General features: G+C 36.0%; 2 protein-coding genes and 2 long non-coding RNA genes across 4 annotated transcripts; 1 reads left to right on the top strand and 3 right to left on the bottom strand.

Moving 5' to 3' along the window:
• Window positions 1-1,812: 1,812 nt before the first annotated feature.
• On the bottom strand, window positions 1,813-13,576 carry LOC141282485 (uncharacterized). The gene is made up of 2 exons (XM_073815483.1): window positions 13,540-13,576; window positions 1,813-2,970 (listed from the first exon to the last, which is right to left on the bottom strand). The coding sequence occupies exons 1-2, from the start codon at window positions 13,574-13,576 to the stop codon at window positions 2,213-2,215; spliced, it is 795 nt and encodes a 264-aa protein (XP_073671584.1). The 3' UTR covers window positions 1,813-2,212.
• Window positions 13,577-14,241: 665 nt separating this feature from the next.
• Window positions 14,242-15,776, top strand: LOC135771773 (uncharacterized). The gene is made up of 3 exons (XR_010543037.2): window positions 14,242-14,751; window positions 15,182-15,239; window positions 15,642-15,776. It is a non-coding gene; the product is annotated as an uncharacterized lncRNA (long non-coding RNA).
• On the bottom strand, window positions 15,697-17,567 carry LOC135771763 (uncharacterized). Its single transcript, XR_010543024.2, has 5 exons — window positions 16,993-17,567; window positions 16,359-16,452; window positions 16,127-16,260; window positions 15,943-16,044; window positions 15,697-15,836 (listed from the first exon to the last, which is right to left on the bottom strand). It is a non-coding gene; the product is annotated as an uncharacterized lncRNA (long non-coding RNA).
• An 800-nt stretch (window positions 17,568-18,367) lies between these two features.
• Window positions 18,368-23,656, bottom strand: LOC135771717 (uncharacterized). The gene has a single exon (XM_065282097.2). It carries the CDS (start codon window positions 23,085-23,087, stop codon window positions 21,825-21,827), a length of 1,263 nt encoding a protein of 420 aa, XP_065138169.2. The 5' UTR covers window positions 23,088-23,656; the 3' UTR covers window positions 18,368-21,824.
• Between the last annotated feature and the right edge of the window lie 1,192 nt (window positions 23,657-24,848).

The following is a 24,848-nucleotide window of genomic DNA, read 5'->3' as shown; positions in this document are numbered from 1 at the left end:
TGTGAGATCATTTTTTGTGTATGTGCCCTGTCAAGAATAGAAAGATTTTATGTTGGCTTATTTTTTTAACATGTCTCTCCGTATGTGCACTACTAAGGGCACAATTAAAAGCGTGCACACACGCAGGCGAAGGGCGAATTCCAAACGGTGCTTCAGGATGAAGATGCAGCATAAAACAGTCACTTTACATAAAAACATTAGGCCTACGTTGTTTTTTATTGCTCTATTCCGCAAATGTATTAATGGACTACAGTATGAGACACAGCGTGACTCTCTCTGTAGTTTACACATGAGGACTTCTGATCTTTGAAGGGATGATTAAGTTACGTCTGACTGGAGCTGGACATTTAACCCCATGTGCATACAGAAATCTGCTCACTTTAGCGCCTTTTTGCGGTTAAATTGTTTAAAATCACTTAAATGTTAACATTTGCAAGCCTTAGAAACATGTGCAAATGATAAACTTTCCCTATTTAAATTTGCATAATAATCTGCAAATAGCAATGCGAGCCAGACCGCGGGTCGTGATCGGCTCAACTGCGATCCGTCACAGCACTAGTATGAACTAAATCTACAATAATTTCACACGACGAATATACATTTCATGCCGGGTGTAATGCTCTGCTACTGGCTTGGTAGTCTCAGCCTCAGACGTCACGCCCACAGAGTGTTGGCTAAACGTCTGATGTTTTTCCTACACTTTTCTGGAAACCCTGTGAGAATGTCAAAGTCGTCTTTGATTGGTTGAAATAAACCGGATTTCCAGGAGATGCGAGTGTCACGATTAGTTTTGGTCCCTGGAAAACCAAGCTCTGACGTTCCATTGAGGAATATTATCGTGTTCACGTGGATAATAATGACCAGTTATCACGATCAGCTAAACATTGGATTCTCAAAAATATGCAAAGTTTGCAGCATAGACTCTCTAAAAGACGTCCAAGAGTTTTGCTTGAGGCAGTTAGTGGAGTCAAAAAGTTCAGTTCTCCTGAATTGCTTGTGTGTGTTAAAAAGTGGAGAGATATGCTTCAAACAGATGTTTAACGGGAGCGTCTCATTGGTGTGGCTGTTGATGAAGTGCACAACATTGTTCTATGTTGAGTAATGTTGTTTATTTAGATGCTATTCGGTTGCGGCTGGTTACTTCAATAACTGACTTGTTGCCAGCCGGCTCGTTATTGTGGGGAGTCAGAAATGTGACGCTAGATTAAACAAACTGTGATTGGTTGGTTGACATGTCGGTCAAACAGCTCGTGGGCGGGCTTTGTCTAGAAAAAGCACTAAAATTTAAAAATGTTTGGTCAGACGTTCGATTAGCCATTTGTCGATTGGACGTTTATTTGCACATTTTATCCGCCATATGGAATACCTGCCATAGATTAATAGTAAAACGGCATCACCTGCTTTCTGAACCAGCTGCCGCTTTACTGATGAGATGCACAAGACAATCGCATGTGATTTATCATGCAGCCCTCATTTTAAGTTACATCATGAAGCCAGAGAAAACTAAAATAAAATATTGTAGACGGTTATGTGATGCTTTGTAATTCTAAAGTCTTTGGTAGCCACAAGTTTTGACAAAATATCTGGTGGAAATCAAACGTTTTTTTTCTTAAGTTACAGACACTGGCCCATTTAGGGTACAGAAACTAACATTTAGTTTACTTCCATGGTTAACGTTATTTCAAATGCATATTTCACTCATAAAAACCATTAAAAAACAACACTTTCATAGTAAGAAAAAATAATACTATGGAAGCAAATGTGGCTCACAAATGTCTTTACTTCAAACTTTCCTTAAAATATCTTCCCTCATCAGAAACAAAGAAATGTATACAGGTTTGTAACAACAGGAAAGTGAGTAAAAAATAACAGAAATCTCATTTTTGTGTGAACTTTCCCTTTAAGGATATCATAACTTGAAATAAAACTAGAAAGCTTTAAAATATGGGACCTTTAAGTAATTTTTCATCCTCCATAATACTGTTAGATTAATCTAAAAACATGAGCAGCACAGTTTTATTTCATTTGTATGTTTGTTCTGTTCTATTTATCTGCGATATTGCGCATACTTGATTATTTGCTCTTATTTTACTATTAACTTTTAACAATATTTAAAACTTTATACAAGTTTTTGGTGTCATAACCTTATTAAGGTCACTGGTGCTTTACAACATTTGATGGTTGATTAACTCTTCCCAAAAACATTACAGTGTTAAGGTTTCTCTCCAGTGTGAACTCTCTGATGGGCTTTTAAGTTACTTAAACAAGTAAACGTCATGTCACACTGAGAGCATTTGAAAGGTCTTTGTCCTGTATGAATTCTCTTGTGATTTAGTAATGAAGTCTGTTGACTAAAACTCTTCCCACAGACACTACAGGGATAAGGTTTCTCTCCAGTATGAACTCTCTGATGAGATTTTAAAGAACCTAACTGAGCAAACGTCTTGTCACACTGAGAGCATTTGAAAGGTTTTTGTCCTGTATGAATTCTCTTGTGATTTAGTAATGAAGTCTGTTGACTAAAACTCTTCCCACAGAGACTACAGTGATGAGGTTTCTCTTCAGTGTGAACTCTCTGATGAAATTTAAGATTGTGTTTGGTTCTGAAGTATTTTCCACATTCAGTGCAGTAGAAAGGCTTTTCATCACTGTGTGTCCTCATGTGAACATTTAGATCAGAGGAAGAGACAAAAATCTTCCCACACTGCTCACATTGAAACTGCATCTTCTTCTTCTTCTTCTTCTTCTTCTTCTCTCTGTGGTCTTCTGAATGAAGTTTCTTCCCTTGTAAGGTGGTAAAGCTGATGGTGAAGAGTTTCTGTTCTGTGTGTTTTCTCTCATGTCGCTCTAAATGTCTCTGTGAGCTGAATGTCTTTCCACAGGTGATGCAGGAAAGAGTTTGTGCTGTCAGTCGCTCTTTTGATGTTGAGGACGTTATTTCTATATACAAACATGAATCACTCTTCACATCTGAAAGAAACACAAAACAATTAAATTGTCTTTTCACTCTTATTTACACAAAGAAGGATGAAGAATTGAGATTCTGTATAGTGATGGGAAGTGCAACTCTTTTTTGTGAACCAGTTCTTTTTGGACAGTTTGTTTCAAAGAACCAGTTACAAAAACCGATTCACCAGTTTTTTAACGTACTTTACGTAATGACGTCATTCACATCAAATTCTATCATCCAGGACGTTAATCTAATCAAAATAACAAATTATGTATTTCAATGATGATAAAAACGAGCTTAAACCAGATCGTAACTGTTTGTAAGTTACTTTTCTCTCGGCTGCATGAAGGCTAAATTACATTCTCTAATCGGACGCTTAAAAAATGTATTTAGCCTATTTAGAAACGTTAAAAATGTGATTGGTATTAACTACAGCAAAACGCAGCAAAAATGAAGACCCTTACAAAAAAGTCCAGTGGTAATCCTGTGGTACTGCTTCGGTACAACATGAAACTACCACACAACAAATGAGTGGAGCTAAATATGACAGGAATACCACAGCACTTTTTGTTGTACTGTATCACACAAATTTACCATTAGATCCCATATGTGTTTTTTTCTGTTGTTTTTGTGTGATAAAACCATAGCGTTTGGACAGAGCTAAATATGACAGGAATACCACAGGATTACCACAGCACTATTTGTTTTAGCCTACTGTATCACACGAATTTACCATTAGATGCCATATGTGTTTTTTTCTGTTGTTTTTGTGTGATAAAACCATAGCGTTTGGACAGAGCTAAATATGACAGGAATACCACAGCACTTTTTGTTGTACTGTATCACACAAATTTACCATTAGATCCCATATGTGTTTTTTTCTGTTGTTTTTGTGTGATAAAACCATAGCGTTTGGACAGAGCTAAATATGACAGGAATACCACAGGATTACCACAGCACTATTTGTTTTAGCCTACTGTATCACACGAATTTACCATTAGATGCCATATGTGTTTTTTTCTGTTGTTTTTGTGGGATAAAACCATAGCGTTTGGACATAGCTAAATATGACAGGAATACCACAGGATTACCACAGCACTATTTGTTTTAGCCTACTGTATCACACGAATTTACCATTAGATGCCATATGTGTTTTTTTCTGTTGTTTTTGTGGGATAAAACCATAGCGTTTGGACATAGCTAAATATGACAGGAATACCACAGCACTTTTTGTTTTAGCCTATCACAATAAACACATTAAATGTCATATGTGGTTTTTCTATTGTTTTCGTGTGGTAGTATTATTTAATTACCTGTCAGAAACATTTATTCCTCAAATCATGGTTATACAAATATTGAAAAAAAATTATGAAAAAATATATAATTTTTCATTAGGGTCCGTCTGTTCAGTTATACAGTGATCAATTCAATTAAAAGTAATACAACTATAATTAATTATCCTAAGGTTTTGTCCATTCAGTTAAATGCGAACACCTGATAGCAATTTGCCCCGTGGAGCAGCGCTTTCTCGCGAACGCGCACGTCCGTTTCGCGACTAGTGCGTCATCACGTGATTCATTTCAAACACTGAGACGCGCGTTCTGGATAACGGAATTTCTCTTCAGGCGAGAGGTTACTGTGGTAGATTCTGAGGTAAGTTTCCCTAAATTCTTGGTTAATTTATTGAAATTAATTTACAGTGATGTTAATTCAGTTGTTAGTATAATTTGATATGACTAATATATGGTAAACTTTAATGTTATCCGTTGATTTGGTGTAGCTCGAGCGCTGGCAGTTTGACCGTTTCACGAGCTCGTGGCGGAGCCTGTATGAGTAGTGATCTTAATTTACTTGTCTTCACCTTGAACATTTAAAAAGATATATAATTATTATATGGTAAGAACAATACAGCTACAGTGCAGTATGAATTGTGATAGGCTATCTTTGCACTTCTCATATTGTCTTTATCGGATGAAATGCTTCATTGTTTTTCTCTTCATTAAGTCGCTTTGGATAAAAGTGTATGCAAGTACGTTTTACTTAAAAACTTTAAAAACTGTTATCCTGCAATGAAAGATATCACTACATTTAAGACTTTGGGACTTTATTTTAGTTGGGCATCAAGTAATTGGAACTAAAGATAAATCAAGGTTTAAATAAAACATTCCTTTTAATATTAGTATAGATACTTTGATTAATTGTGATTTAAGTTTTGTTAAGACAACCATAATTTTTTATTGTTAGCATTTTGATTATGTACTTTTTCACAGATGCTGTGACAAAAGCAACCAGGACACAGCATCTGCAATGACCGAGGGCATGAAGGGGGAAAGCAGAAGGACCAGATATTCACTAAAGAAACCGTTGCCTCTATTTTCTAATAAGTGATTTTACGGGGTTTGTTTAATACAATCCACAGACCCAGTTTTGCACTAATTCTTGCATTTTTCTTACATTAATTCACAGCCAGGGTAAAAGATGAAATACCGCAGAAATATGAAAGTAATACCACAAGGATATTACAGGAATACTGCAGGAATATTATACACTTTAACAAAATCCTGTGGTAAATACTACAGAAAAATGAAAGTAATATCACAAGAATATTACAGGAATACTGCAAGAATATTATATAACAGAATCCTGTGGTAATTACCACAGAAATATGAAAGTAATACCACACAATCCCACAAGAATACTGCAGGAATATTGCATTACAACAAAATCCTGGTAAATACTATAGAAATATGAAAGTAATACCATAGGAATATTACAGACGTTATAACAAAATCCTGTGGTAAAGTGTCCCAAAAAACAACATAATACCTGTGGTAAATACTACACTCTAAAAAATGCTGGGTTGTTTTTAACCCAGGGCTGGGTCACTATTGGACAGAACACACTGCCGGGTTAAAATGACCCAACTGCTGGGTTATTTTAACCCAACTGCTGGGTTGTTTCAAGATGGTTGATTGACAATAACCAAGCAATTGGTTTAAAACAACCCAGCAGTTGGGTCATTTTAACCCGGCAGTGTGTTCTGTCCAATAGTGACCCAGCCCTGGGTTAAAAACAACCCAGCAATTTTTAGAGTGTACAGAAATATGAAAGTCATACCACAATAATATTACAGGAATACTGCAAGAATATTATATAACAGTATCCTGTGGTAATTGCTGCAGAAATATGAAAGTAATAACACAAGATTACTGCAGGAATATAACAGACGTTACAACAAAATCCTCTGGTAAAGTGTCCCAAAAAACAACACAATACCTGTGGTAAATACTGCAGAAATATGAAAGTAATAACACAAGAATATTACAGGAATACTGCAGTAATCTTACATACTTGACAACAAAATCCTGTGGTAAATACCGCAGAAATATGAAATTAATAGCACACAATCCCACAAGAATACTGCAGGAATATTACAGACGTTACAACAAAATCCTGTGGTAAAGTGTCCCAAAAAACAACACAATACCACACAATTACCACACAAGTTTTGTGTGGTACCTGTGAAGTTTTATCACATGATAAACCACAGGATTACCACAGAACATTTTTGTAAGGGATTGTTTCGTATTTTTGTGGTGTTGTTAATTTCTATTAAGGTAGCCTATTAATGGTAGCATCATCTCAGCCTTGTTGGGAAAAATATAAGTTACAACTAATGCAGCATCTATTTCTTACTTGGTTTGTAATTTGTAATAGATAATATATGACAACGTGAACTTTAGTGTACTGTACCTTTTTACTTGGTTTTACATTCATTTCGCATTTCAATCTAGGGCTGCAGCTATCGATTCTTTTTGTAATTGATTAATCTAGCACTGAATCAATCGATTAATCGAGTAATCGGATAAAAATGTGTGTGTTTTTAAACAACCAAACAAATAATGCATAACGAAAATTACGTGGCTGTAAAGTGTTCAAGCATTTGGCTTATAGCACTTATTGTTTATAAGTGCCAGTGCCAAAAATTAAGCACTTTAATTTATTAATATGTACATGATGTAATCTAGCCCTGACATCAAAGTAAATATCTAGTGTATGTACATTTCTACACCTGCAGCATTTACCATCAGGCTACTAACAAATAATATATAATTTCTGGGGTGAGCCTATTTGCTATGGTAACAACCTGTGTGTGCGCGCGCACGTGCACCTGTGTTTGTGTGTGTGTGTGCACGCGTTCTGTGCATGAGGAAGAGTGACACCCCACTCAGACGTTCAGTTGCTTCATTGCATTTTGGTACGGCAGAAATACATACATTCATTTTTAATAGAACGCTTCATTTGGTTTGCATCACTTGCATTGCGTTGCATTTTAGGTTAAAGGGGACAGAGCATGAAAAACCATTTTTACCTTGTCTTTGTTGAATAATGGTAGTCTACCCGCATTCACAAACATCCAAAAGTGCTAGACATGCTAAACATCTCATTCTCATAGTAATTCCTCTGTTAGAAATGTCAGCCAGAAAACGGCCCAATCTGAAAAACTGATGCTTATGACATCACAGGCATCAAACTGCCCCTCCACTTTAAAATAATTGGCTACATTTTTTGAGAGGCAGCAAAGTCAGCCAATCAGTAATGAGATCGCAAGTTAAGCCAGAAGGGGGAGCCAAATAGATGCAAAACCACTTGTTTAAAATCCCCCACCCTAATAGAGCTATCTGAGAGAGGTTTTTAGGAAGCTTCTAAGGCATTACAGACCCAAACAAATTTTTTTTGTCTACATGTCACATCACAGAACAAGGATAAATAGCCTGTTCAATCATTCTATGTCACCTTTAAGAATCTGTCTGAAAAATCACAACATCACGTCCCGCTGTATACAGTGAATGCATGCAGCTGAAATTATTGTTGCGTGGCTACATAAAAGTTTAATTATATGTGATTAGGGCTGGGGCGGTTTGGATTTTTTCTTACCGCGGTCGGTAATCAACAAATTCCCGCGGTTTTGCGGTTTATTGGCAAGACAACCAGTTAAATAACATGCATGATTTATTTATCTCCAATACAAAACATGTGCAAATTACTTAAGGAACATGTAAAGTGAATATTATTTCCTTCCACATTTCTTCAATTTCAACATTCAACAACATGAACAATTAATATTATCAGTTAAAAAAAAAATGTTAACGCATTGCACGTGTCTAAACGTGCCTACAGACATTTCGCCACTTTTCTATCCTTAATTTATGAATGGCATGTAAATGACGCAAATTATTGCTGCCCTGACGGTCTAACACAGTCTCACCCCATGGCGTCAATATTTGACGACACTTGACCATGCGTCAATATGTTGGTATACATTTTTTGACGAACTGGGGACTTCAATACTATTACGTCCGTTGCATTCTCTTTCCTATTTTCTTACCATTTTCGCGTCGTTTTAGGGTTAGATTACTCAAAATTAAACAGTGTATGCGAAATTAAACAGTTGTCACCTGGCATTGGGGTTAGAGTTAGGTACGCGAAATTAAACAGTTGACACCTGGCGTTGGGGTTAGAGTTAGGTTTGGGTAGGGATGTCATTATGCAAATCTAACCCTAAACCGACGCGAAAATGGTAAGAAATGCAATCTTTAGTGTGCGCCTGTGCAGAACATAATACGTGTGTTTCCACACGAACATATTAAGTATCGGAAGTCTCCACGTTCAGCGCAAGTCTTCTGTCAAACATATAACATAATTCGGCCCGCAGAAAGATTTTTATGTACTTAGTTGTATATTCGTTTGATTATTGATGTAAACGTTTACGTGTCGTGTCTAAAAGTGCATGTTAAATGCGTGTCAACGCTGAAGGATCCTACCTTAGATCCTCACGTGCAGAATGTTTTTATTATTGTGTTTTTTAATCTTTAATCATTAATTTACATAATCATCATAATCATTTTATAATCATTAGTTATTATCCATTTAATTATTGTATTTGATTATTTATTATTATTTGATCATTATCAATTTCATTACTACATTATTGTTTATTAATTCATTTATTCATTATTGTTTTTTATTCATTATTCATTCATTATTATATTTCTGTATTTTATTATATCATTCATTCATTCATTGTATTTCTATATTTTATATGTCTCTTGGTGGTTCAGTTTCACATTTGGGAAGTTTCATAGAGCTGTTCTGTCTGTGTGTAAACAAGATAGATAAAGAGAATGTTTATGGAAGCCCAAGGGATGATGCAGCTGAGCAAATTTGGATATAACAAGTGCATGCTGTATTCCTGGGTGGACGAGGTTTGAAAATTGAGGCATATGCAACTAAAACTACTGTCCATCAATAAAACTCTGTTCTATTTTATCATCTAAAACCTCCGTCTCACGACTCTGTTTACGACTCTGTTTATGCTCTCCTCTAGCAACGATTGATCAGCCTTGTATCTGACAGATACTTTAACAAAGTAAACTTATATTTTCTGACGTGATCTGGTGTCCGGGGCTGGATTGTTTTTTATTTTGTCTGTGGTGTGGAGACCTGATCCAACAACGCGCTGTTTTGTTCTTCAAAAGTGCGTGAGAGGATGCACGTCTTTCGTTTGCTACGCAATCATGAGACGCGCTTTCTATGACAGCGAGAATAAGGAATGCGTGATCAGATTTTTCATCTGCACATCACGTCAATCATATCATTGTCACAATGCCATCAGCTGGTCGGGACAGAGAAGAGCTGTAACCCGGGCTTACTCAGCTGTTACTCAGCTGCGGAGGGGTTCGTTAGTTTAAAGGCGCTCTAAGCGAATAATGTGCGACGTCACTTCCTGTTGATGTTTGAACTGTTTTCAAACAGACAGAGCGTAGCTAACTCCTCCCCCTCCCCCTCCCTTCCGTGCTTTCATGAACGCGCCCAACCCCCACCCCCAAATCCTTCTTGCCGTTTATTGGCTGGAATACTTTGTTTTGTTTTGTGCTGGCTAGGTTTGGCCATTTGTTGATATTGCCGTTTTTGAAGCCTGGGCTATCTACAGAGATCGCGTTTTTTTACAGTTTGATCAGCGGACAGGCAGCAAGCAGATAGTGAGGAGATGTTTCCGGTATGTAACAAAAAATGTTTTATGGTCTAAAACGCTTCAATTCGCTTAGAGCACCTTTAAGTCACAGCTTACATTGACGACACAAGCAAAGATTAGGAGAAACGTGCAAAAGATAAAATATGGCTATGTATACAACTCACTCATCTCAAAATCAGTGTATAATAAGTATATCATCATGTTGCTTGCTATGCAGTTACACATAGAGCAGTAATATTATTTTAATACAGAGATGGTACATAGCCAATTCAATACTGCGAGTTAAACAATCCAAAATAAATCAAAACAGAACATTTTTGGTGGCAAAAATTTAGGCTAATAGTTCATAAATGTATTCAGGAATTGAATTTGTTGGTTTATTGCAAGGTTTAAGTAGAAAAGTTTAAGAGAAGGTTAAGAAAAGAGTTACCTACTGTTATAAAATAATGTAAAAAAGAACTTTGCAGTAGTATTTTATTTATTATTTTTTCATTTTATATATATTTTATATATTATATTTTAATAAAAAGTTTTTTAAAAAGTGTAAACAAATTGTAAAAAAAGTTTATAGTAATAAACAACCTGCAGTTTAATGTTTGCATTTTTCCCTTACTGTACCGAAAATGAACCGAACTGTGGCTTCAAAACCGGGGTACGCACCGAACCGTGATTTTTGCGTAGCGTTGCACCCCTGCCTTACATAGATTTTCAATGGAGGGTCAGAAAGCTCTCAGACTAAATTTAAAACATAAAACTTAAAGCTGTAGTCTACGATGTTGAAAATCGGTTGAGAAAGCCTGAGGCGGTTAGTAAGTTTTAAAAAACTCATCCCGCCCCTATGTGCTACCTGATCCCTCCCACCGGGAAACGAACTGAACAACGTCACTCATTCAAGCTTTGATCACTGGTAGTAAACATCAGAACAGAGATTTACCGAGCGGTAAACACATAAAGCCTTGAAGGAATGAACAATTACAATTATGATTGCAATTGACGTTATTTACATTCACAACAACGTTTGGCATACGTTTCCCCTCCTGAGCTTCAAGGAATTACTTTGTAAATATAATTACTTTGACCCGTGATACGCGATGCTAAACGGCTAACATTCCAAAGCCGACCGGCAGCATGAGCATGTTGTTGCCAGACTGATAAAAAGATTTATGTAACACCACACACAATCTTTGTAAATATAAGTACTTTGACCCGTGATACGCGATGCTAAACGGCTTCAATGCCGACCGGCAGCATGAGCATGTTGTTACCAGACTGATAAAAAGATTTATGTAACACCACACACAATCTTTGTAAATATAAGTACTTTGACCCGTGATACGCGATGCTAAACGGCTAACATTCCAATGCCGACCGGCAGCATGTTGTCAGACTGATAAAAATATATTTATATAACCTCACACAATAAAATTATAAATAGATGCGTACCTGTTCAACAAAAAGTCCGCCGTGTCGGCGTCGGTTTTCAGCCCCAAATCTCCCTGAAGCTTCCTCCAACGGTCAATTGCGGACCCTTTACTGATTCTACTTACAGTCCGGCGTTTTTCATACTTTTTTTACCTCTGCTCTTTCCTCTACAGACTTCCCTTTTCTTCTAACCTTTACTGTAGGGACAAGAAGCTTGCTGCTGTCGGTTAGTTTTTTTTCCATTAGTGAGATGTTGCTGCTTCGCTAGCTAACATACACTGACACAAATGTCATGTCGCAGGCACGAGAGGGGCGGGGTGGTGAGCGATGGGGTGGAGACGCGATCGCGAGGTGGATTTTCAAGTGTACGGGGATTTGATGAGAGCAGTTAACCAATGTAAGCTGTCCGGCCGGACAGTTTACTTTGGTCAATTTATCTGCCGCCGTACACCCAATAGACTGAATGGATTTTTAAAATTCTTTTTTCTCTTCATATTGTTAGGATTTTACTGTATAACCATAACCAGCATCTAAACGAGTTTATTAATAATGAACAATCTTTGAAATCGTAGACCATAGCTTTAAACAATTTTCCGAAGATGAACAGAGATCTTACAGGTTTGGAAAGACATGAGAGTGAGTAATTAATGAAATTATTCTTATTTCTGAGCGAACTATCCCTTTAATAAAGGCCATGGCTATAAAAGTTTATTTGTTATAGCTTAAAAGGTATACAGGGTACGTTCTTTCTAGGTTGTAAAATATAACAAAAAATAACCTACATGGAACGTTCTGGGAACGTTAACGTTTTTGTGTCCCGGGAACCATATGGGAACGTATTGTTTTTGCTGTTGTTCTTAAGACAATCTGAGCACTTTGGGGTTTAGGACGACACAGGGGTAAGTGATTTATGATCAAATTAGCATTTTGGGGTGAACTAACCCTTTATGCCTACGTGCCTGATAAGTTTTATAAATATCCTAAACTAAAATGTCCTAAAATTTATGTACTTACATTTTTTGGGCTTTTGATTAGTGAGTTTGTGACAAAACAGGAACTCACATGACAGTTAAAAATGTTTTAATAACACAACAATAATTAAGGAGACATACCTGATGGAATAAAATCATCTTCATCAGTACGATCTTCCTCTTCTGTGGGTTCAGTTATGATTTCTTAAGGTTCAGTTTTTATTTCTGTGGGTTCAGTTTTGATTTCTGTGGGTTCAGTTTTAATCTTCATCATGAGGTTTGTGCAGTCGATGAGTTTAACTGAACACATCTTCAGTTTGGTCTGCAGGATCTGCTGCTGTTCTCCAGCGTTACAGACAGAATCCAGAGACTCTGTGGAGGTTTGATCCTCCTGTAAGCTCTGTTTACTGTCACACACTGTAGTATCTTGCATCATCTTAACACTTAAATACACAGATACAAGACTCCGTGAACACTCAATGAAACACGCAAGAGAGAAAAACACTGAGGATACACAAACACATCACACGCGCGCTTTTACTGTCTTTCTGGAGTTTATCTGCGAATTAAAGCGCTGCAGCGCCTCTTGCTGTATCGGAGAAGGCGCTTCTTCTTCTTCTTCCGTGGTTTTACTGACAGTTAGCAAACAGTGCGCATTACCGCCATCTTCTGGAGTGTGGTGTGAACTCCTTGGGATATCAAGAGGGTATGCACGTGACGTCACATTTGGCGAAAATGCCAGAGTTACGTCCACTGAGTGGCAAAAAGAGCGCAGAATTTGAATACAGAATCTGGGGAAAAGCTGTTGTGCGATAGACTGTACTAACAGATTTAACAAGAATTCGGATCTGTCGTTTTACAGACTGCCATAAATACCAAAAGGAGAAGTAAATAGATCGTTCATGCCAACGTCCACAGACCACAGGTGGGTTGATAAGTTACCCTGATAGCACACATACATCTCGAAGACGTCTATTTGATGTCTGCGTTTACATCTTCAAGACGTATTATTTAGATTGTTTGCTTATCTGCAATACGTCTCTGAGACGTTTCCTAAAAGATGTCATATAGACATATTGAAGACGTCTGCAAGGCGTTTTTGATTTAGAATGTATGTAAAGCAGCTCTTTCTAAGACCTGTGTAAGATGTTTTTACACACCCGATGTATTCCAGATCTCCAGATCTTTACCATACATCTTGCAGACGTGTCACTATCAAGCAGAGGTTTAACTTTCTACTTAAAAGTATTTTTTCAAGTATTTGTATTTTATCCGTGTTTTTCTTTGGAAACATACATTCCAAAGCATATTATCATATCTATTACATTTCATAAATACAAGTTTTTGTCTTCTCGCGGTTGTGAGTAAAATTAACCCGGGCTGTGATCGTTTAACGCTTAAGACGCTTCATGCAAATAAGCGGTAAAAACCCGGTCGTGTATTCTGTATTGTTTCACGTGTGCCTTACTCAAACAAGAAGATATTTATTTACCGTTGCAAGACGTTAAGCTGCTCTGCTGTGTTAAGAGGTTTGACTGATAGTTTTAGGGGATCCAAAAGGGTTGAGTTTTTTAATACCTTTAATTTGATAAATATATTTGTAAAACAGACATACTTAAAGTGTTACCAATATCATTGATTTTATAAAAAAATTTTAAATAATAAATCACCTCCAACAAAAAATGGCACTTCTGAGTGTAAGGACAAATAGGGCATGTGCGCTGCACAGTTTAAGCCCTTTTTGTGCACATGCCTGCCATTTATTATATATTTAATAATTTTCCTGTTTTCTATTATTTCTTCCTTATATTTATAGCCTACGTGTTTGTTCTAAAACTATTATGTTTACATACAAATTAAAGAGCACCAATTATGCTAATAAATGAGCACGTTAGCACGTTATTGTAATATCCCATAGTACATACATGTTATTAAAACTTGAACTAATGCACTGTGAGTCTTATAAATTGCTTACATACCTCACCGATTTCCCACTGTCTGGAAAACGCTCGGTTTAGTTCCTGTCTCCGCCTCCCAAAATGTCTAGTGTATTCGGATTGGTCAGATGACTACTCAACTGTTATTGGTCAACTGGGTTCGGCGTGTGTTTGAAAGGTTACGCCCCTGACTACGCGTGGGTTTTCCGGTTCTGACTGAGAGTCACAGGCAACGTAAACAAGCGCTATATTTCTCTATAAACGATGGTGTCTGTACTGCCTTACCACTTCAAGCTCGATCCAGAGAGTTCAGACGGCGTTACGATATAAACGATCTCCGTCAATTAACGCGATTGGATTTAACTTTTTTAGGTGTCCTTAGCTCTGCCAGAATGCTAAACGAAGACGAAAATGTGTTGCAAAGACATCCAAAAGGTAATTATAACGTACTACATTACTTTGCAAACTATATGGAAACACCAAATGTAGCACATAGAAAGTATTTTTTGAAATGATTATAAAACTATTTCACTTATTAACATTATTTACTATAGTAAACTTTATTAAAAAAGCCTGCTTACATACTATATTACTGTGCAAACTATATGGAAACACCAAATGTAGCACATAGAAAGTATTTGTTGAAATGATTATAAAACTATTTCATTTGTTAACATTATTTTACTATAGTAAACTGTATTATAAAAGACTGTTTACATACTATATCACTGTGCAAACTATATGGAAACACCAAATGTAGCACAAAGAAAGTATTAATTGAAATGAATGTTCTACATTATTTCACTATGGGAAACTTTATTATGAAAAACTGCTTACTTATAAGTGCTATGTTTTTACTTATTAGGTTTTAAGGAGAATGCAACAGGTTCCAGGGCCTCTTACCTGCGTGATTCATCATCCAGGTTTTGCACAAATTGTCTAAATCCCTACACACAGAACATTTATTGTACCGACTATAAGCCTTTGAGGTGCAGGACTAGATTAAGTTTTATTACATTTTTAAACCAATAACACTAAAGTATCATTATAGTAACAAAATACCCAAAAGAACAAAAGATGTAACTTTAAAGAAAATATAATAGTCAGTCAAAAGTTTTATTTATTTATTACAAATATATATTTAAATGTTAAACAATATACAAATAAACATACTTTAGTAACCATATTGTGCTCTTGTTTCAAAAATTTTTCAATTCATTTCTTACAGCTATCTATTCAGATAAATGGCATATCAAAGCTTTGTCAGCTGGTGCTATTTAAGACGACACTATAAGGTTATCATCCTGTCGTGTGTTGTTCTCCAGATACGCTTGGAGCTTCCTGATCAGATCGGTCACAATTTTGGCTTTCGATGACCCCTGCACTGAAGATGGCATGCAATCACGTCCTCCTTTGAAGGTCTCTCAAACTGTGATGCCAGGTCCATTGGAATCGGGGTTTCCTTCAGCTTATCTTCAAATACCTCATCAAACACAAGCCTGATCACATCCTCCACATAACTGTAGAAATATTGCAGTCAATAAATCCTTTTGATCATTTATTTCCCTGCTTCATACATTAAGTTTTTAATTATGAATGTATTTGAAATAAAACATTACTGCTTACGGTATGTCACTTGTGTGTTTTGGGAACATAGCCTTGTACTTTCCCTCCTGCTTTTGTTACGGCTTGGTGACATTGTAATGGATGGCTGCAAGGTACACATACCTGTAAAATATAAACAAGCAATTAATTTATTGTAAAAGTAAATACTACTTTATTTAACAAAGTTACTAAAATACTTATATACCTGCACAGCATTCCAATAAATGAGAAAATCAAAAAATTTTTGCTGCAAATCTGAAATCTCAGGCTACGGACGGCAAAGGCATCCACTGATGATGGTGATGGAAACATTGTGAAACGATGCTACTGCCTGGGTTCCTATGATTATGCAGAGAAAAAAAACTTTGTCATCATCAGTTATACATCTAAGACTGGTAGTGGTTTCACTAGCTAAATACATCATGTGTGTTACACACCTTTGCTCCTCATATGCCAGTCTGACTCCTTGTACTGTGTGTTATGATGTTGCATGTTTGCATACAGTGTAGAAGGATGTGTCCAGCTGCGAATCTAAGATATAGACAAATAAAACAAACATGTATTCAGTCAAAAAGACATATTATAACAATAGAGTACCATGACTGTAAATCGTTAGACTATTCATTAAAACGTTAATGTATTACATATTCCATGGCCCAACATTAGCAACACACATTACGTGTTTACTTCGTTTCAAAATCTAAGAAAGCTTCAAGTAAATACAACAGTAAAATACATATAACTTTAAACAAATCATCTGTACTTAGAGTTTCTTGAGTTTGATCATGAGAACAAATTTTACTGGTAACAGTTTAGCTGGCATTTGTATTTGTATTTAGCTTAGCAACTTAGCAAGTTTGTAAACATGTCTAAACCAACATCGATAAAAAAAACGATAGTCTGCATAATTCAACATACACGTGTGTAAATATGGTAGGCCTACGTTGTTTATGAAATACAGTATTACAACACAAGACAATTAGCTTGCAAGCTTAGCTCTACACGCACATTATGTTAATCTCCGGTTACGTTACGTACAGTAAAAGGCAAATAATAAACGTGAATACTTACAGCCTGTGATCCAGAAGTGCACAGTAATCCAACTTTCAAGAGGAGACCTCGCGCAAATCCAGCTTTGGTTCATGAGAAGCAGTTATTGTGAAAACTCCGTGAACAACTTCTGACTGGATTTTTCCGGAACCGTATTAAACATGATGTCCTCTGTGTAAGTCCATAAAGTGCTATTTTGCCCTCGCATCTAAAGAGACAGCGTCTACTCGAGAGATTTAATCGCTTAAACAATGAAACAAGAGTTTGCAAACAGAGTAAAAGCAGGGACTCCCAACCTCCGCCATTTTAGCTCTCTTCTGACTCGGCGCTCCCCACCCCCGTCTTTGAGGGCGTACCCAAGCAAAGCAGAGAGGGCTGAACTATGATAATGTTGGTCTTATCTACGTCACTAATCCCAGGAAGTAAACTGTTGCCTACAATCCGAGTGTTTTTTGTAGTCCTCGAACGTTAGAGACGATAACTCGCGTCATCGTTTTCTTTGAGGTATGTACTTTTTGAATATCGTTAGCATGTACTAATGCACACTTACACACAAAAGGATGTTTAAAAACGTGTATCCCATAATAGGTGCTCTTTAATATGCATAGGCCTGTTTATATATTAATCACTTCACACTTGTGTGTGTGTTATATTTATATCTTTATTAAGTATGTAAACATAATTTTAGAACAAACAGGAAGAAGAGATAGGCTAAGATATAAGGTAAAAAGAAATAGAAAACGGAAAAATCATGAAATATTTAATAAATGGTGATATTGCTTTTTAGTATAACCCATTCAAAATGTAATCTTTCTAAATAAATTATGAATGTAATGTGATGAAAACGCTATCTCTTCTCAAATTATTTTCTATTCTAATTATTAAAAGATTTCCAGATGATTTCATCACTCCAGTCTGTCCGTTTAAAGGCTTATTGCAATCATAAACATCTACGTTTATCTTCAAATGATGAAGATGATATTCTATAAAAATGAAGGCCATCTTTTTTGGCATTCCTATTCTGACACTCAACAGCACAAGAAGACATTTTCTAGTGAGTCATCATGCTCGTTTCTTTTGTGTAATTCATTTCCACTGTTTTTCTGCCACCATGTTGTGTGCAGCTTGCAGTGACTTAAATGTGACGTGTACTTGCAAAAGGTCTGTTGGCCGTCTATTGCAGTTCATTTCTATGGTGCTACCATATCACACTGTGCATCTGGTCAAGATGCTCTCAATGCAATAACAGGTCCTTTAGCTTTCATAGAAAGAATTAAAAGAATGACAAAATACTGAATAATTATGTAAACTTTAATTTACCATCCCAGAGAATAGGCCTATAGCAGAAGTCAGGAGGAGACGTAATCATTGTAAAAATGAACAAACCATTTATTATCTGAACAGTTCCTTTCTCAGTTTTTTTATACCAAGCCAAGTTAATTTACAATTAATGACAACATCACATAGCACACAATATAAAATTAATGACTTTAACACATAACAAGAGTTTATAAAATAGATAAATGTAATATAAAAATTATAAATGTGTAAATAAAATATAAAAAACAACACAAATTGACACTATTGCATATAGTTCTGAACAGTTTGTGTGCTCCCGGACACATACACTGTTTAACGGCACATTACCTCATAAAAAAAGTACTTTTAAGGCATTGACGTCATGTCAGGTCTTCACGTGGGTAGCACATGCTGCTAGGCGCTAAAAGTTAAAGATGTTCAATTAGCCATTCGTCGGCTGCCACTGACGAGATGCGCGACACAATCGCATGCGATTTATCATGCAGCCCTCTTAAGTTACATTATGAAGCCAGAGAAAACTAAAATTATATATTGTAAATGATGTGATGCTAATGTGTTGATTTGTAATTCTAAAGTCTTTGGTAGCCACAAGTTTTAATAAAATATCTGTTGGAAATCAAATTGTTTTTTTACTTAAAGGCACGCCATGGAACTTTTTGCCCACTAGGGGGTGCTAGACATGTATTTTTCCACATCTAGCACCCCTAGAGGCCAGAAGCGCCGCAGCACTGTCACAAAGGAAAAGAAGACAACTCTTTAGGTCACAAAGTGTGCCTTCCAGCATGTCATGTGTCATATAATATAATTTTATGGGTTTTATTTTCATCAAACGCCAAAAAATTGCGTAGCTCATGTTCACTAGCCAGTTCTAACGGTGGTTGCTTGGTTAAAGTTTATATTTAAAAAAAATATTGCCCTAAAGGGGAATCAAACCCGGATCGCCCATGTCGAAGGTCCATGATGCCCCGACGATGCCACAATGTCACATGATATAAGTCTCTCTCTAAACTAATCCAGTAAAATTTATGTAAAAGAGTGTTCCGTCTGAATTTGAGGAAGTGGAGAAATTGACGTATGCCGTAAAGCAGATTTTTCGATTAATCGTTTTTTTTTTTAAACGTGGTCGATTCAAAATCGATTCTCAAAGAGCAGAATCGATTTTTTTCTTTCATATATTTCCGCAAACAATGGGTCTCATTCATGAAACACGAGCATAACGAATTTTTGTGTAAATCGTTCGTAAAGTCCTTTTGGCGTACATTTTCGGATTCATGAAAATGTGCGTATTTTCCAAATGTTAGTTGGTACGAAAGAAATCTACACCTGCTCCCAGCCACGCGTAAATGGTGCGTTTAACATCCGAACGTTTTGCTCATCAAGAAGGCTGTATTTTAATTCACCATAATCATGTACATATTACACAGCATTTTGTAAAAAATATTATACAGTAATTATACAAGTTTTTTCTTTTAACTTAAGCTCCAGTAATAGCAACTGCAAACGGAACACTTTAATCAAATACATTATTGATTTCAATAGGGCTGGGCAAACGAAATTGTTAAGGAAATTGTTTCCTATAAAATGGCCAAAATCAGGCATAACACATTTACGATGGCTAATATATAGATTTGGCAGAGCGCTGCGCAAAAGGCGTATTTTCAGAGACGCGCAGACTTACTTGCCGAGAATGAAGACTGGTTAATGAGTTGTTTCAGGCCAGACCAGTTCTTTTGTGAAAAGTTAAATCTGCTCAAATGCTAAACTGCTTGTGTATATTCTCTACAATTATATTTTTTTATTTTGAATAAGATTTTTTTGAAGTTAACTAATTCGTTTTTTGCAGTCAAGTTTCAGTTCGATTAACAGATGAAATTTCATTAACATTATCTGTAATGTGCTGCCAAGCTTCCTTTATTTTAGGACCTGAGACGCCACTTTGTATGCTTGAAAATAAAATGTGACTTTTTGAATTAACTTCTGATAATGAAACTTCAATTTCTGCATCTGATACATTTTTCTTTTTCATTTGCTTTTAAGAAGACATGTTGAAATCCTTCGTTTGGTGTCATAATATGATGCCCATATATAGTTTTCAGTCGGATTTAATGGGCAGTATTTATGGTAATTGAGAATAAGCGTGCCATGTACGATTGATAGGAATTCATTAACACATACACACATTTAACTATCAAATCTGACGTTTACGAAGTATTTGTGAATCAGGAGGAGAGTTTTCGGGAAGGTCTGTTTACGTGCAAATCACTCACATATTTACTCATATATTTACGAATGTTTCATGAATGAGACCCATTGAACGTAAGATTGACGTTAATCTAATTACTAGTCTTCTCCACTAGATGTCACCCTCTTTTTTGCATGGGGCGATGTTACCAAGGAGTGAGAGGCGAGCCTGTCATTCATTCATTCAGTGCTTAAAATAGTGTTTCAGGTGCTTCGTCGACGTTGATGCCACCTTCACATAAAAAGTCAGAGGTATGGAAGCATTTTAGATTTCACAAGCAAGACGACGACGATAGTGTTGTGACTTTTAATTTCTTTGTATTAATTACCCACTGCTGTAAACTGCTGTTCACGGTTCTTTTTTATTAATATAGTATTTGTATTAAATCTATATTCATTGAGTTGAATTGAGAATCGAGTATAAAAACCAACCTGAGAATCGGAATCGACAATTGAACCGAGAATCGAAATCAAATAGACCTGATAGCTTGTGAATCTAAATCGAATCGATTTGGAACATCTGAATCGATACCCAGCCCTAGTTACTACCCGAAACCCCAAGTTTAAAAGTACGAGTAAAAGCTTTACAGACCCCATCAGGCTATGGTAGACATGTCATTTAACCAATTTTAAGTCGATGTACATTCACAAGGGTCTTGAAAATATATTATGAAGGTTGAAAAACTACAAAGTGTCACTTTAAGTTACAGACACCGGCCCATTTAGTGTACAGAAACTAATGTTTAGTTTACTTTCACGGGTAACGTTATTTCAAATGTATATTTCACTCATAAAAGAACCGTCAAAGAACAACACTTTCATAGTAAGAAAAAATTATACTATGGAAGCTACTGGGGCTCACAAATGTCTTTATTTCAAACTTTCCTCAAAATATCTTCCCTCGTGTTCATCAGAACAAAGAAATTGATACAGGTTTCTAACAACATGAAAGTAAGTAAAAAATAACAGAAATTTCATTTTTGTGTGAACTATCCCTTTAGGACATCATAACCTAAAATAAAACTTTCAAAAATGGGACCTTTAAGTAATTTTTTGTCCTCAATAATAAAGTACTGTTAGATCAATCTGAAACCATGAGCAGCACAGTTTTATTTCATTTGTATGTTTGTTCTGTTCTATTTATCTGTGATATTGCTCATAATTTGATTATTTGCTCTTATTTTACAATATTTAAAACTTTATACAAGATTTTGGTGTCATAACCTTATCAAGGTCTCTGGTGCTTTACAAAGTTTGACTGTTGATTAACTCTTCCCACAAACATTACAGTGTTAAGGTTTCTTTCCAGTATGAACTCTCTGATGGGCTTTTAAGTTACTTGAACAAGTAAACGTCTTGTCGCACTGAGAGCATTTGAAAGGTTTTTCACCTGTATGAATTCTCTTGTGCTTTAGTAAGGTAGCCTTTAGACTAAAACTCTTCCCACAGACACTACAGTGATAAGGTTTCTCTCCAGTATGAACTCTTTGATGAACTTTTAATTGAGATGAACCAGACAAGCTCTTTCCACATTGAGCACAGACGTAAGGTTTTGCTCCAGTGTGAACTCTCTGATGGGATATCAAGTGACTTGACTGAGAAAACATCTTGTCACACTGAGAGCATTTAAAAGGTTTTTCACCTGTATGAATTCTCTTGTGAATTATTAATTCAAATTGTTGTCTAAAACTCTTTCCACAAACATTACAGTAATGAGGTTTCTCTCCAGTATGAAGACTCTGATGGGATTTTAAGGAACCTAACTGAGCAAACGTCATGTCACACTGAGGGCATTTGTAAGGTTTTTCACCTGTATGAATTCTCTTGTGATTTAGTAATGAAGCCCGTTGACTAAAACTCTTACCACAGAGACTACAGTGATAAGGTTTCTCTCCAGTGTGAACTCTCTGATGGACTTTTAAGTTACTTGAACAAGTAAACGTCATGTCACATTGAGAGCATTTGAAAGGTTTTTCACCTGTATGAAATCTCTCATGGGCTTTCAAGTGACCTGACTGAGCGAAGGTCATGTCACACTGAGAGCATTTGAAAGGTTTATCACCTGTATGGGCTTTCAATGAACGTAACTGAGCAAATGTCTTGTCACACTGAGAGCATTTGAAAGGTTTTTCTCCTGTGTGAACTCTCTGATGAATATCAAGATTTTGTTTGGTTCTGAAGTATTTTCCACATTCAGTGCAGTTGAAAGGCTTTTCACCACTGTGTGTCCTCATGTGAACATTTAGATCAGAGGAAGAGACACAAATCTTCCCACCCTGCGCACAGTGAAACTGCTTCTTCTTCTTCTTCTTCTTCTCTCTGTGGTCTTCTGAATGAAGTTTCTTCTCTTGTAAGATAGTAAAGCTGATCTCAGATCTGGTGAAGAGTTTCTGTTCTGTGTGTTTTCTCTCATGTCTCTCTAAATGTCTCTGTGAGCTGAATGTCTTTCCACAGGTGATGCAGGAAAGAGTTTGTGCTGTCAGTCGCTCTTTTGATGTTGAGGACGTTATTTCTATATCCAAACATGAATCACTCTTCACATCTGAAAGAAACATAAAACAATTAAATTGTCTTTTCACTCTAATTTACACAAAGAAGGATGAAAAATTGAGATTCGGAATGACTGTCAAGCACATCTGAAAGTGAGTAACTTGTGGATCATTGCTGTCAAGAGAAGCAAACTTTTTAAGCGATTCAGTCCGATTAGGTGTACTGATTCAACTCGTTCACTGAAAAGAACCGGTTCAAAAGAATGATTCGTTCACGAACCGGACATCACTAATTCTGTGTCTTTTTCCAGATTCATAAACAGGACAGGTGTTAGTCATGTTATTATTATTAGGGTTGGGTATCGTAAGAAATTTTCCAGTTCCGATTCCATATAATAAAAAATAATGCACAATACTTATTATACACAATTCAATTTGTGTTTATTAATCACTGTCAAAATATTTTAAATGTAAAGTTAATAAAACAAATTTCAGTCACCATATCATTTATTCCTGTTGAAGTAGTCTTCGCAAGATCCTACCTGGTGAAGAGGACATGATAGGAGCAGTAGTTCTCAAACATATGATTTGAGATTTATAAATGCTGGAGCAAGTGTTTTGTCATATATCCTGCAAAGGCTGCAGTACAATTAATAATTTATGTTAAAACAATAGCCTTGTTTGATGATCCATGCAATAAGCTGCAAACCAAACAATAACACCAATTTTAAGGTATACTTTTTTTTTTTGCTGTTTAATATAGTTAAGATAATAACACTCATCAGTAATGCTCTGAACCAGAACAATACTGACAAACAAAATTAACCATATTATGGCAAATGAAACAAAAACCCCTTATTGGGATAATCAAACACAACAACAAATTAAAATTGAATGCTATTTTGACCACAAAAGACAAGAGATCTGTTCACTGCAACAAGCAAAAAACTGGACACAAGTATATAGATATATTTCTGTTAATCTTTTCTATTAATCTTTATACAGGACCATACTAAAGTTTTCTAATGCTAACTTAGTGTGACAATGTAAATATGTAGCCTATAGTATATATTGCAAGATGATATTATCTAATTAAACAGTAAACTAAATATATAATAGCTTAAAAATTTGCGTTATTGTTTGCGGCTTATTATTGCATGGATCACACAAGACTTGTTGTTCAGATTACCTTCTCCGACATAATGATCATATTAAAACGTGTCTTCTCTACCTAGATTTACTAGAGACATTGTGGAACAGAAGATTGCACAATTATATCTTCATCAGAGTCCGGTCCTCAAACAGTAATGTTTCCTTATTCTTATGTTAATTTCGTGCATCTAAAAGTCAAAAACAGGCCAATCGCAACATAACACTGACTGTGACATAACAGTTGAGATGTACGCCCCAAACATTTCTATTACCCGCCCATGTTCTAGGCCAGCTGGACGTCCACAGCAGAATTATTGTAAGTTTTTCAGGTATTAAGAAGAAACAAGCAAGGACAAAAATGGCAGAACATGGATATAAATGTTATGTTCCAGGCACAACCGGATACTGGAGCAATTCAATCTAAAATTGTTAGTTTGCTTTGGCCATTACAACCCATATCACAAACCACAAGTAGTGATTTTATTACTGTTGATTTTGGTTTACATTTAAAGTTGCTTAGTGAGCAAACAACATTAACGATAGTTTACTGTGTTGTCAATATTGAATGCAAGATGCGTCTGTAGTAAAGTTAACCTTAGCTATTGTTAACTACCAAACTAAATGGCATAGATTGTATGACAACCTATTTACGTGGATGTTTATATTCATTCCTGC

Source organism: Paramisgurnus dabryanus, chromosome 8 (assembly GCF_030506205.2).
Source record: "Paramisgurnus dabryanus chromosome 8, PD_genome_1.1, whole genome shotgun sequence".
Taxonomy (NCBI): Eukaryota; Metazoa; Chordata; class Actinopteri; order Cypriniformes; family Cobitidae; genus Paramisgurnus; species Paramisgurnus dabryanus.
Note: the sequence above shows the minus strand (reverse complement) of the source record. Positions and strands in the feature narration are given on the sequence as shown.

Bases quoted from the DNA above. Each gene is read 5' to 3' on its own strand.
- LOC141282485 (XM_073815483.1), bottom strand. From the start codon at position 13,576: ATGTATGGTAAAGATCTGGAGATCTGGAATACATCGG. The intron at 2,971-13,539 runs GTGTGTAAAAAC...TGTTTCTTTCAG, and splicing joins GGAGATCTGGAATACATCGG to ATGTGAAGAGTGATTCATGT.
- LOC135771717 (XM_065282097.2), bottom strand. From the start codon at position 23,087: ATGTTTCTTTCAGATGTGAAGAGTGATTCATGTTTGGATATAGAAATA.